The 14,515-nt window shown below is 38.9% G+C and overlaps 1 protein-coding gene across 1 annotated transcript in view; it reads right to left on the bottom strand.

Annotated features, from left to right (window-relative positions):
* The window catches only part of Pde3a (phosphodiesterase 3A), a 255,491-nt gene that overhangs the window by 100,102 nt on the left and 140,874 nt on the right, over window positions 1-14,515 (bottom strand). Inside the window, exon 2 of the mRNA XM_051173428.1 lies at window positions 9,367-9,417. Within this exon, the coding sequence (XP_051029385.1) occupies window positions 9,367-9,417 (51 nt within the window). The remainder of the gene's footprint in view (window positions 1-9,366; window positions 9,418-14,515) is intronic.

The following is a 14,515-nucleotide window of genomic DNA, read 5'->3' as shown; positions in this document are numbered from 1 at the left end:
GTCTATGATCAGTTTTGCTGTTATGGGGTGAATGGCTGGGATGAAGTAGAAAGATGTGGGCTTTGAACCAAGGTGAATTATGCCCCATGACAGAAGTTTTCCCTGTCATTAGTAGCAGGCTTTGGAGCTGCTTCAGCCTGTTTTCTTCCATATTTTGTGTCTGCTGATAATTATGGATAAGTAGCATTTCACTTAGTCCTACTGCTGCTGCCCTTATCCACAATGCCACCTTTCTTTTGAACAGAGCTTTCCCATTTTACCCTAATCTTGGTCTAACTACTGGGTAACTTCTTTATCAAAAACACTTAACTCAGAGCCTGTCCCAGTGGACCAGCCCATCCAGAATAAGCCAGCATCCTAGTCCCACCATCACCCACTGGAAGAATATAACAGTAGGAGTGTTGGACCTACTTGCACCCACCAGAAGGGAACCTTGGTGCTGTACCCACCAGGAGAGGGGGAGACCCCACTGAGATGCACTGGAAGAAGGGATGGGTAGATGACAGTATAAGAACACAGTCAACAACAGAAAGACCAATATGACACCACCAGAGTCTGGGAACTCCACACTAGCAAGACCTGAACATCCCAACACAGATGAAACAGAAAAGAACAACCCTAAAAACATGGAGATGATATAGACCCTTAAAGAGGAAGTGAGAAAATCCTTTAAAGAAATGGAAGAAAAGACAAACCAAAATGCAAGAAATAATTCAAAAAGTGCAAGGTTTGAAAGCTGAGACAATAATAAAAACCACAACAAAAACATGTCTGAGGGGATGCTGGAAATAGAAATGCTGGGTAAATGATCAGGAACTACAGATGCAAGCATAATCAACAGAATACAAGAGATGGAAGAGAGAATCTCGGGCATTGAAGATACACTAGGAGAAATAGATTCATTAACCAAAGAAAATCTTAAGTTCAATAAATCTCTAACACAAAATATCCAGGAAATATGGAATACTATGAAAGGACCAAGCCTAAGCATAATAGGTATAGAAGAAGGTGCAGAAAATATATTCAATAAAACCACAGAAGAATTCTAAAGAAAGACATGCCAAAGAAAGTACAAGAAGCTCACAAAACATCATATGGCGTTGACCACAAAAAAAAGTCCCCTAGCCACATAATAATCAAAACACCAAATGTACAAAATATAGAAAGAATATTAATAGCAGCAAAGGAAAAACACCAAGTAACATAAAAGGCAAACTTATTAGAATTACACCGACCTCTCCATTGAAACTCTGAAGGCCAGAATGTCCTGGATAGATATTCTACCAACACTTAAGAGACCACAGATGCCAGCCTAGACTACTATACTCAGCAAAGCTTTCAATCACTATATATGGAGAAACAAAGATAGTCCATGACAAAACCAGATTTAAACAATACTTATAAACTAATCCAGCCATACAGAAAGTTCTAGAAGGAAAACTCCAACCCAAGGAAATTAACTACACCCACAAAAACATAGGCAATAGATAACCCCACTTCGCTAATATCTAAAAGAAACATGGGGGGGAAATCCACAAATAATACCACCACCACCACCACCAAATCCAAAACAAACAAAAATTAACAATCAATGGTCAATAATATCCCTCAATATTAATGGTCTTAACCTGCCTATAAAAAGACATAGGCTAACAGAATGGATATGAAGACAAAATCTATCTCTGTGCTGCATACAAGAAACACACATCAACTTCAACTTCAAAGACAGATGTTACCTCAGAGTTAAGGGTTGGGAAAAGATTTTCGATTCCAAAGAGATGAAGAAGGTTATTTCTTATTCATCACAGGAGAAATCCATCAAGATGAAGTTTCAGTTCTGAACATCTATGCCACAAACACAAAGGTACCCACATTCATAAAAGAAACATTACTAAAAACTCAAATCACACATAAAACCTCACATGTGTACAGTGGGATATTTTAACACCCAACTCTCAACACTATAGAGGCCCACAAGACAGAAACTTACCAAAGAAACAAAGGCACTAACAGAAGTTAAGACTTAATTGGATTTAACAGACATTTATAGAACATTCCATCCAAACACAAAAGAACATAACTTCTTTTCAGCGCCACACGGAACCTTCTCTAAAATTGACCTTATATTTGGCAATATAGCAAACCACAACAGGTACAAAAAATTGGAATAACCCCTTGTATCTTATAATACCACCATGCTTTAAAGATAGAATTCAACATCACAAACTGCAGAAACCCTACAAACACATGGAAATTGAACAATGTGCAGTCGAACATTGGGTCAAGGAAAGAATAAAGAAATAAAGAGTTCCTAGAATTCAATGAGAATGAAGACATAACATACCCAAACTTATGGGACACTTCAAAAGCAATGCTGAGAGCAAAGTTCATAACACTAAGGGCACACATGAAGAAACTGAAGAATAGCCACACTGGAGAATTAGCAGCACAACTGAAGTTTTGAGAACAAAAAGAAATGAGTAGACACCAGGAAATAATCAAATTGAGGGCTGAAATAAATAAAGTTGAAATTAGGAAAACAATACAAAGAATCAATGTAACAAACAGTTCTTTGGGAAAATCAACAGGACACATAAACCTTTATCCAAACTAACCAAAAGGCAGATAGAGAACATGCAAATTAACAAGATCAGAAATGAAAAGGGGGGACCATAACAATGGACACTGAGGAAATCCAGAGAATCTTCAGGACATACTTTGAAAAACTTGTACTCCACAAAATTAAAAAATTTAAAGGAAAAGGACAATTTTCTGGAAAAGATCACTTACCAAAATTAAATCAAGAAGACATAAGCAATTTAAATATACCTATAACTCCTAATGAACTAGAAACAGTCATCAAAGTCTACCAACCCAAAAAGAGCCCAGGGTCAGATGGCTTCAGTGAAGAATTCTACCAGAAATTCAAAGAACAGGCAATACCAATTCTCCTCAATTGTTCCACACAATAGAAGCAGAAGGGTAATTGCCAAACTATTTACGAGGCCACAATTACCTTAGTACCCTAGTCATACAAAGATGCAACTGAGAAGGAGAGCTACAGACCAATATCCATCATGAACATTGGTGCAAAAATACTGGCAAATCAGATCCAAGAACACATTAGAGAAATCATCTACCATGACCAAGTAGGCTTCATCCCAAGGGTGCAGGCATGGTTCAACATACGATAATCTATCAATGTGATCCACCATATAAACAAACGGAAAAAGAAAAAAAAAAAAAAAAAAACACACAACTTGATCATCTCACTGGATACTGAAAAAGCCTTTGAAAAAATCCAAGGCAAAAAAATAGGTAGATCGCTGGAATCAAATTGAAAATGCTGGTATTAACACACATACTTATGAACACCTGATTTTTGACAAAGAAGCTAAATATACAATAAAAAATAGAAAGCATCTTCAACAAATGGGGCCGGCATAACTGGATGATGGTGTGTAGAAGACTGCAGATAGATCCATGCTTGTTGCCATGCACAAAACTTAAGTCCAAATGGATCAAATACCTCAACATAAATTCAGCCACACTGAACCTCTTTGAAGAGAAAGTGGGAGGTACCCTTGAATGAATTGGTACAAGAGACTGCTTCATGAACAAAACACCAGTAGCACAGACACTGAGATCAACAATTAATAAATGGGACCTCTTGAAATTGAAAAGCTTCTGTAAGGCAAGGCACACAGTCAAGAAGACAAAATGGCAGCCCACAGAATGGAGAAAGATCTTCACCAACCCTGCAACTGACAGAGGGCTGATTTCCAAAATATACAAAGAACTCAATATGCTAGTTACAAAAACACCAAATAATCCAATTAAAAATTTGAGTACTGAACTAAATAGAGAATTCTCAGTAGAGAAATCTAAAATGGCTGAAAGACACTTAAGAAAATGCTCAATATTCCCAGCCATCAAGGAAATGCAAATCAAAACAATGGTGAGATACCATCTTACTCCTGTCAGAATGGCTAAAATAAAACATCAAAGACTGTTTAAGCTGGATAGGATGTGGAGAAAGGGGTGCAAGCCTCCACTGCTGATGGGAGTGCAAACTCATACAGCCACTATGGAAATCAGTATGGTGGTTCCTCAGGAAAATGGGAATCAGTCTACCACAAGGTCCAGCAATTCCACTCTTAGGCATAAACCCAAAAGATGCACATTCATACAACAAGAACATCTGTCCAACTATGTTCATAGCAGCATTATTTTTAATAGCCAGAACCTAAATGTCCCTCAACTGAAGAATGAATGGAGAAAATATCCATTTACACAATGGAGTACTACGCAGCGGAAAAGAAAACAATGGAATCTTGAAATTTGCAGGTCAATGAATGGGACTAGAAGAAGCCATCCTGAGTGAGGAAACCCAGTCACAAAAAGACAAACATGGTATGTGCTCACTCACTCATATATGGATTTTAGACATAGAGCAAAGGATCACCAGCCTACCATCCTCACTGCCAGAAAAGCTGGGAAACAAGGAGGACCCTAGGAGACACATACATGATCACCTGGAGAAGGGGAAAGGGACACGATCTCTTGAACAAATTGGGAGCATGGGGGGGGGGCTGGGAGAGGAACTTAGGAGAAAGAGAAGCGGAGAATAGGAGGGGAGGAGGAGAAGGGAGGGGAGAGGAGAACATGAGGCAGCAGGAAGATTGAGTCAGGGAAAGAAGAGGAGAACAAGAAAAGAGACACCATAATAGAGGGAGCCAGTATAGGTTTGAAAATAAATCTGGCTCTAGGGAAATGTCCAGAGATCTACAAGGATGACCCCAACTAACAATCTAAGCAATAGTGGAGAGACTACCTTAAATGCCCTTCTCTGATGATGAGATGGATGTCTACCTTATATGCCATCCTAGAGCCCTCATCCAGGAGCTGATGGAAGCAGAAGCAGACACCCACAGCTAAACTCCTGGAATCCAGTTGCAGAGAGGGAGGAGTAATGACCAAAATGGTCAAGACCAGGCTGGAGAAACCCATAGAAACAGCTGGCTGACCTGAACAATGGGGAGCTCATGGACCCCAGGCTGATAGCTGGGAAACCAACATAGGACTGAACTAGACCCCCTGAACTTGGGTGTTAGTTAGGAGGACTGGGCAGTCTATGTGGCCCCTAGTATTGGATCAGTATTTATCCCTAATATGCTCATGGACTTTGGGAACCCATTTCACATTGAGAGATACTATGGGGGAGGACCTGGGCTCGCTCCAAATGATATGACAGACTTTGAAGACTTCCCTATGGATGGCCTTACCCTCCCTGGGGAGCAGAAGGGGGATGGGGCAGGTGTTGGTGGAGGAAACAGAGGAAGAGGGGAGGGTGTGGGAACTGGGATTAACATGTAAAACAAGCTTGTTTCAAATTTAAATTAAAAATATTATCAACAAACCAACAAACACTTAGCTCACACTCACTAGTGTCTTAATCAGTCCAAAGGTATTTCCCATGGTTTTCATTCTCATGAGTCTGGGGTCTTTCCTTTATTTTCTCTGACAGTACTGCTCTGCTCTGACTCATTTTCTTCCATTGATGACTTCTGAGACCATGTGCACACAGCACCTCCCTCTCTAGCTTCCTCTCAGGCCTACCAGTGAGTAATTCCCAAGAAGTGGCCTTTCTTCTCTTCCTCTTCAAATATTCTTCTGGGAGTCTATCTGCTGTTGTAGTTAGATTATTGTATGTGCAACTGGCTTTTCCAGTTTGACATTCATTCTCATTTGGAGCCGGTGCAGCTAGAATGGTCCCTTAAGTGTTCATGTGTTGCTTCCTTCTGGAATTACCATCACTTGCCAGCTCTCATACTGAAGTTGCAATTTTCCCTTTGAAGGTCTATTTTTATGGCACAGAATCTCTCGACGCTCAAACCCTTGGCCTTTCTTACATCTCTAGTACAATCTCATCAACATCATAGGGCACTCTCTGTCTCAGTCTTTTAGAGTAATTCCTGTGACAGCACCCATCCCACAGCACAAATTGTATGACATTCTCATCAGGGCTTTCTGTAACATACTTACCCAATAGGTTTTAAAGAGATTCTACAAAGGAAACTCACACATACCCAGACATAGCCCAGTTCAGACTGTGACTGACATACTTACAGTCATTGTTCCCTCTATGATCTTCTGGGGGCTTGCCTAACATCTAAAGCTCTGCCAGTTCTGCCGGTACCAGTTCTTTTAACCAGTACTAATTCTACTAGACAGAAAGAACTACCAAAATCCCATTACCTTTTGCTTATTCACTGGGCCTTCTTTCTACCAGAGGCCTTATCTGGGAACTACACATTGAAAAAAAAAATGTTCTATTTGTTTTTCAATATTTATTTTATTATTCTTAGTCATGTATATGATTATGGGTCTGTGAGGGTGGGGTGTGCACATACATATCAGGTCCTACAGGACCGGTGGTTTCAGATTCCCCATAGCTGAAGTTATAGGCAGTGTGAACCATCTGACATATATGCTAGAGTCCTCTGCAAGATACTACACGTTCTTAACCACGGAGCCATCCCTCCACACCCCACAGCTTCACAATTTTAAACCATGGCCACCCTTAACCACGGAGCCATCCCTCCACACCCCACAGCTTCACAATTTTAAACCATGGCCACCCTTAACCACGGAGCCATCCCTCCACACCCCACAGCTTCTCAATTTTAAACCATGGCCACCCTTAACCACGGAGCCATCCCTCCACACCCCACAGCTTCTCAATTTTAAACCATGGCCACCATGTATCCATTTAGAGTCACTGCCTGCAAACCATTCTAAATTAAGCCAAACTGAGATGAGATTTCACCAAGGCCTTGGAGCATTAGTAATCTATTAAAACGTATGCATTCAGATGAAGCGTGCTTGGAATTACCTTAGAAATGGCAACCTGTTAGAGAATATTATGTTTTAAAAGACAGAGAATAAGGGATTAATGCTCTACCCAATGCTTTTGGTATTTTATGGTAGCAATGTAGCAAGAAATTAGAATTAGCTCATAGGTGCTACACAGTGCTGCATTTATCTTTCTGGAACGCCTGAAGGATGGAGGAGGCATCGTTAACTGTTTGAAGAATCGAAGCGGGTTGCTGGTATAAGACATTGAGAAGAGTTACTCTGTAGGCCAAAAGGCACAGAAAGCCCTCGCTGCGCATGATACAATTCCCGAGAGCATAAACAAATTCCTTTGATTTTTCAGAACTAGAAAGGCTTTCTAATGTCATCCAACTTTTATAAAATGTATGAAATCTTTTTTTGTTTGGTTTGGTTTTTATTGAGACAGGGTTTCTCTCTATTGCTTTGGAGCCTGTCCTGGAACCAGCTCTGTAGACCAGGCTGGACTCAAACTCACAGAGATCCGCCTGCCTCTACCTCCCCAGTATTGGGATTAAAGGCATGCACTACCAATGCCTGCCTATGAAATAATTTTTATGCATATAATTTTAAGCTTTATATAAAACACCTAGACTATAATTTGACTCGGGAGTTTTCTTTTATTCTTCCAAGTAATGGCAACATATTGTCAGGAGTTATATATATATATATATATATATATATATTACACAACAGTGTGCCCAAGCCCAACCTTAATATAAATTACAGGACAATGGGCCATAGAGAGAAACATATTTTAAAAAAATGTATGTAGATATTTTATTATATTCTTTTGTCAGTATATATCTTCAATGATTTACTTGGCTATTTTGAACATCAAAACATTTGGGCAGTAATATTCAGAAACTATGGGCTTATTTGTGCTGTTTATTTACTATTTTAATAAATCTATTGAATTTGTTATTATATGTATGTATGCATGTTTATATGTGTGAGTAACCCTGGAGTCCAGAGACATCAGATTCCTTGGAGCTGGAGTTGCAGGCATTTTTGATTCACCCAGTGGGGATGCTAGGAACTGTGCTGTTTCTTTTTATTGCTGGTTTGCAATCATAAAGGTGCAAAGCACTTATTCTGCTAATCTGAGCAATTCATCATGTACAGGAAATTTGCAGGAAATTGTGATTTAAGATACTATAGTTGTGAACAGAGAGAGAAGTACCAGAGAAAATGGAAGAGGAGAAAAAAGCAGAAGACGCAGTCTTTTGTATAATTCTGATTCAAACAATTCTGAGTTTGTTTATATTGGTTATTCATCCAACTGGTACAGAAAAAGGATCACAGCTTCTATGAAAATAGATTCACATTCTTATCTAAAATTTTCACTACACCAATGCTACTTAAGACTATATATACTCAGTGAGATATTTTACCTAAATATTCTCAATAGGAATATTTTATTTACTAATTTTTTTAAATATTGAATAAACATTGATTGAAGATTTTTTTTTTTAATTGCAGTTTCTAAGGGCAGAACTGAAACCATCCATCGATTTGATTTTATTTTCCCTGTGGCCTAGGTGAACAGTTGTATACAGACAGAATGGTGACACACGCACACATAGCTGCCTGAAATACACTTGGGGGCAGCCCACTTTTGACAAAGAACATACGTATACTACACAGTACATTCACATTCAGAAACTTGAAGCCAGAGCTAAGAATTTCCATCCACGTACTTTTTTGGGGTCATGCTTATAGTCGTGTTAATAGAGGCTGTTATAAGAAAAATATATTTTTACATGTTTACAAAATATACTTGGAGGAAAAAGAATATTCTGAGTGTGAAACACAGCCTTTATCCTGTCAGGCAATGTAATTATGGAAGAAAAACATATCCACATTGTCTAATTAGGTCATTAAAGAGCATACATGCGTCATGGAAGTTTTCCCTTTGCCTAAGACATAAAACAAGACAGTGAAAACAGTCTGGTAATATAGAAAGGTCCAGAATTTGTTTCTTTTCAAAAGTAATAGGTCCTTTCGTCTTTCTTTTTACTTAGACAAAGACAATTAATTTAGAGACAAAAATCTCCTAATTAGTTCAGAGTTTACCCCTGATTATATTTCAGAATATTTAACCAGAACCAGGAAGATAGAGGAGGGGAGAAAGAAAATACATGGGGAATTATCAAAGGAAGTGAATGAAATCAGGAGAGTGTGCTGTTGATCAAAGCGCGTTCTGCAGAGCGGAGATGAACAGAAAGTTCACATTCGCATAAACACCGAGCAGCCTGGGGAACCAGGAGGGTCTCCGGAGGGAAAGACTGACATCTGCCTGTGGGTCTTGAAATCCAGACTTTAATTACAGCTAACGTAAATGAAAACAAACGGCATGGTTATTTTACCCCTTCCTCCATCTGCTGATTATTATTTCTTAAATTTCACAGAATCTCATTCCTCAAACCATCAAGAAATAGGACCTGGAAAAATGAAGGAGAGGATATTTACCTGGGATCCCCGTGGTCCTCTTTTGTGGTCCCATTCTGAATGACCCATAAGCTGCGGAGACAAGAGAGTAACTATGGTAAATTAAAGGTGTATTTTACATCACCAATATTTTTATTATTGCTTTGAAAGATACTTAAGCTACTAAAATCAGTGTTCTAATAGGAATAAGATTGAACAGATACCATGAGCAAATTAACACGAAGAAACAAATTCTTTCGATAGCTAGCATTTCACACTATACTGGTAACAAAGGTATCTGAATATCTCTGGTTGGAAGAATCTGCTATAGCTTTACTATTCTTTGCCAGGGAAATTCTAAACACATGTTGCATTGTGCAAAGCTTCACTTTCATGTCAGTAAGACTGTGGTTACCCAGGGAAATAAACACCGTAAGTCACGCAATGGGGCTGTGTGATACGCTGTCAGAAAGAGGAAGCAGACGGCCAATTTTATTTTTTTAATAATTTTTCAACTATACATGTATATATAATTATGCAAATCTAGTGTTCTTAAAATCTTATACCCTTTTAAGGATGGAGAGATGGCTTAGTTTTTAAGAGTACTTGCTGCTCTTAAAGGGGACCCACATTCAGTTCTAGCCCCTATGTGGTAGCTCACAACTAACTGTCTTGAACTCTAAATCCAGTGGATCTGACGGACATCTAAGCATACCAGGCATATACATGTGGTGCACAGACATACATCCAGAAAACATAATCATACATGCAAAACTGAAATAAAAATAACTCTTAGAAAAGCGTACCACTTTAAGTAAGTCAAAATATAAAACTCCAGTAACAATATGTTAAAATCTGTTATCCAACAGAAGACAAAGCAGCCAATAGTTATAGTGTGAGGAAGAATACAGACTGTAATTAAAATTTGACTTTAAAATCTTTGACAAAAAAAAAAATGAACAAGAAATCCTTGTGATATGATAAGCCAAAAATAAACTAAGGAAATTTATGCTACTCATTTTACAAGACATATTTGGCCATTGCACTCAGCAGAGTCATTGTAATGATTTAATTATAGTTTGGCCAGTACACAATTTAGGTAAAATTACCCAACTAACCATTATGAAAAATTAAATGTTCACACAGCTCATATTTCTTTAATGCTTTAATATTTAAATTTTTGATTTATGGGCATTGCCTTTTCCTGGTAAACTCTCATTAATTCTAATTTAAAATTGCTGATGAACTTCACAAATGTTAATAAATCAATCAATCAAATGATCAGTATGGCTTATAAATATTTAAATTAGGGCCATTTAATTACTTATCCTCTAGAACTATCAAAAGCAATTCTTGGCATATTTCAGTTGTCAGTCTGCTTGTGGCCTTGGGATTGGCTTGCACTAATAGCAGGAAGGTGAAGAGCTATGTGCAGAAAGTTCGGTCACATGCTGAAGTGAGCTCTCGCTGGAGGTTGAATGAGTGAATAAAGTGTTTGGGAGAGATTAATTTATAGAAGGCTGACTCATATGATTGTCACCTGCTCAACTAATGATTTCAAGCCACTGGGGTCATAACAACTTGGCAAAGTCTGCTACACATTGCTATCACAATAAAAACAGGTCAATTTAATTTTCTACATGACAATTATAATCTATACTCCACAGATTAAAGAGAGACTATGTGCCTGTGACATCAGGTCAAGAAGGTTATGGTTTTTACAAACCAGAAAGAAAACCATGAGACTTCTCTTCTTCTTCAACAAAACATATGTTGATGTTTCAAGCTCAAGAATGATGTTATTTCCATCATATACTGATTTGAGTTATCATGTATTACAGAAAAGAACATCAACTCAATACTTTGTGAATAGAACCTTTTAAAAATACTGTAAAAACTCCTGTCTCAATTTGGCATTTTCTTTCAAAAAACAAACAAACAAAAAACCCTATAATTTACCAAGTGCATTATCTTTCAGAGATAGCAATTTCTCAGCATCATATGATAGACTAATGACTTAGTTTAAGTAAATTCTATTTTATTCTATTATGAATATGTATATGACTTGCTATATTTAAAAGGGATGAGCTGACCAAGAATGTGAGTTGTTTAAGATTTATTTATTTTTAAGTTGTGTGTGTATGCCTACATTAGCCTACAAGTGCCATATGCAAGCAGAAGCCAGCAGGGCCCAGCACAGGGCATCAGATCTGGAACATTAGTTACCGATGGTTGTCAGCTGCCTGTGTTCTGGGAGCCAGGTCAGTGGCTAACTGCTGAGCCATCTCACCAAGACCTCACTGTGGTATGTACATTTCTAATGTAGACTACTGCTACTATTTTCAATGCCATTGAAAGTTACAGATGGTTTCTATAGCATATGCAAAATATAAATGAAAAGCAATTAACTCTGCATATGGTAAGTGAGATACAGAAATGGTCTTTAAAAAGGAGGGCATCAAGGAAAATTAACTGGACACTTCTCCCCATGGGTTCAAGACTTTAACCCTAAAATTCCATGTTTAATGAAAATAATTTAACCTCAAATTACCATTTATTTTTTCAGTGTTGAGTGCACGGGGCTTATTATTTTCTGATAGGATTTATTGCAGAAGAAGTGGCCAATATTTCTGGAAAAAACAGAACCATAGGGCAAAAGGTTTTAGAAAGTGTTGAGATGTTCTGCGGCCCACTCTCTGAGCTAGTATGATTGTGAGTGGAAATATTGCTGAAATGAATATTAAGGAAGACAGCATGCACACATACGAAAGCCAATGGATTTCAGGGAAGTAAAAACTATTGTGATTCTATCGACAAGAAAGTCAGATGTTCCTTTGATCAAACCGATAGATCTGGTGTTACCTCACAGAAAATCAAAGCAGCCCGGGAATGATATTAAAATATATTCATATCCCAAGGACAACAAGGAACAAAAGCAGAGACTAGACATTTTTCTTCTTCCAATCTATCCCATATGGACTAAATCTTTGAGATAAATGAATGGCAGCAGGCCACCCCAGCAATCCTGGAAGAACTGTCTGAAAGGATTAACTCCGTGTGAGACAGTCCTTTGAGAGAGGAATGTGTGTGACTTTAGGATGTGATAAATATACGAGAAAGAGGTGAGCCCTGGAAAATACATGAGCTCTGGGCATGAAGGTGTGTTCTCATTAAGAGTACATGGCTACTTATCTCAGAAAGAGAAAGCCGTTAATCTGTCACCATCTCACCATCTACTTAAAAACTTTCCACTGGCTATTCACTGTGATTTCTCTTTGGAGGAATGACATTTTGATAAACATCTCACCAGAAGGTTTGAGGATACATAGGTCATTAAGCTTAAGACTACCCATGGCAGGCAAAAATCTTTCCATAGGATGAAGTCCTGAGAGAGGAGGGGGCAGAGGTCCCTTGGGTCTTTTTACCGTTCTCATGAACCAAGATGAACAAAATAAAGATAAATTTATTTCTGGCGGACAAACGACATGTTCTTCACAAGAGACAAGCCTGTCACATGAAGCATTTAGAACATCCTGGCCCTGGGACACTGAGTCATTTTCGTCTTACAGAATAAATTCCTCTTTCTCTCCATCTTATTTTCAATACTGAATCTCTGCATCACAGCCTTCAGCTAGCAGTATGTTGCACAATGCTGCCTTCCAAGAAAAACAGAACGATTGCCAAGCGCAGAACTCAAGAAGTTCACAGGAGTAGCGAGGAAGGCAACAGGGAGACACAGAAGCTCTATCTGAGCACGGATAGTTTTAAGAGTGCCGTGAGAAATGACAAGAGCTGGCATGATGTTGTTTCCTTAGGTAGGATTTCTTCATTTGATGTTGACAGAGTTTCTCAATGCTACTTTCTCCCACTATTTTGTTTATATGAAAATAAAGGCCATTACGGGAGCATCTTGGGGAGATTGTTAATGAAGGCTACAGGAGAACTGTCACGCTGTGGGAAAGAAGTAGTTATTCCTAGTAATATTTAAAATTTAGGACTGAGCAGTCTAAGGGACCTCAGACAGTGGAGCCAGGATGTATCCCTGGTGCACAGAAGAACTTTGTGAACACATCCCCTATGGAGGGATAACTGCCTTAATCTAGAGACAGGAGAGAAGCCCTAGTCCCTACTTCACATGACCTGTCAGACCTACATGACCCCTACTGGATGGCATTCCCCTACATAAGGAATTGGGGTGGGGGGATGGGAGGGGAGGGTGGTTAGAATGCATGTGAGAGGGCAGAGAGGGTAAAAGGGAGGGAAGGAGGGAGGGAGGGAGGGAGAGAGAGGGAACTGGGATCGACATGTAAAATAATAAATTAAATTAAAAAAATTGCTTTGACTCCAAAATTTAAGTTCAAGGACAAGTTACTGGGGAAAAGGATTTCTATTTTTGTTTCCACAGAAAATGAAAAGATGTGGATTCCTTCCAGACTAATGTGGTTTGATCAAGCCAGACCACCTGAAACAGAGTACCAGGTGATCTTACATTCAAAAGGGCTGGACAAAGCAGCCTGACAGACTACAGCCAGGATTTCTGAATCTTCTTCGAATCCCCCATGGCAGCGCCCCTTACTATCAGGAAGTAGTTTGGAAAAAACAACGCCCAAATTCCCAAATATTGTCTATAAATGTTTGTTTTCATTTAAATGGACTTGGTTATATAAACTAAAATAATTTCTTTGTAGGTAGGCTTTCCCACTCCAGAATTCTGTATGAGAATATGACCACCTTGCTGGTCCCTTGTGCACAAAGGCTGCCAAGGTGAAGCTCTCTGGGCAGGGACGATATGCAGCTGAGCCCAGAGACCTGCTTCATTGCTTCATGTCCTTTCCTTTGTCTGCTGTTAAGAGTGGGATGGCAATACTCTACTGTGCTCTCCAAACAAGGGACAATGGACGTTTGCTTTGCACCTGACTAGTCAGGTATAAGCTAGCATAATCAGAGTCTTCCACACTTTGTTTCTTAGCCCACCCAGGCTCTACATTCAAGACTGGAGATTTTGCAAGATATAATTCAGATCATATGGAAAACTATTTACCAACATTCGTAATTTCATGGCTAAACTAGGAGACATTATCAGCTGTCTTTGGGTTGGCCAGATCTAACTACCTGTCTGCCTCATAAACAGCCTTCACTACAGTGTCTTCAGTACTCACTTCCCAAGCCCCAAATCATCTCCAGCTTACAG

The sequence above is a fragment of the Phodopus roborovskii genome, unplaced genomic scaffold (assembly GCF_943737965.1).
Source record: "Phodopus roborovskii unplaced genomic scaffold, PHOROB, whole genome shotgun sequence".
NCBI lineage: Eukaryota > Metazoa > Chordata > Mammalia > Rodentia > Cricetidae > Phodopus > Phodopus roborovskii.
This window is presented reverse-complemented; position numbering and strand designations above follow the sequence as displayed.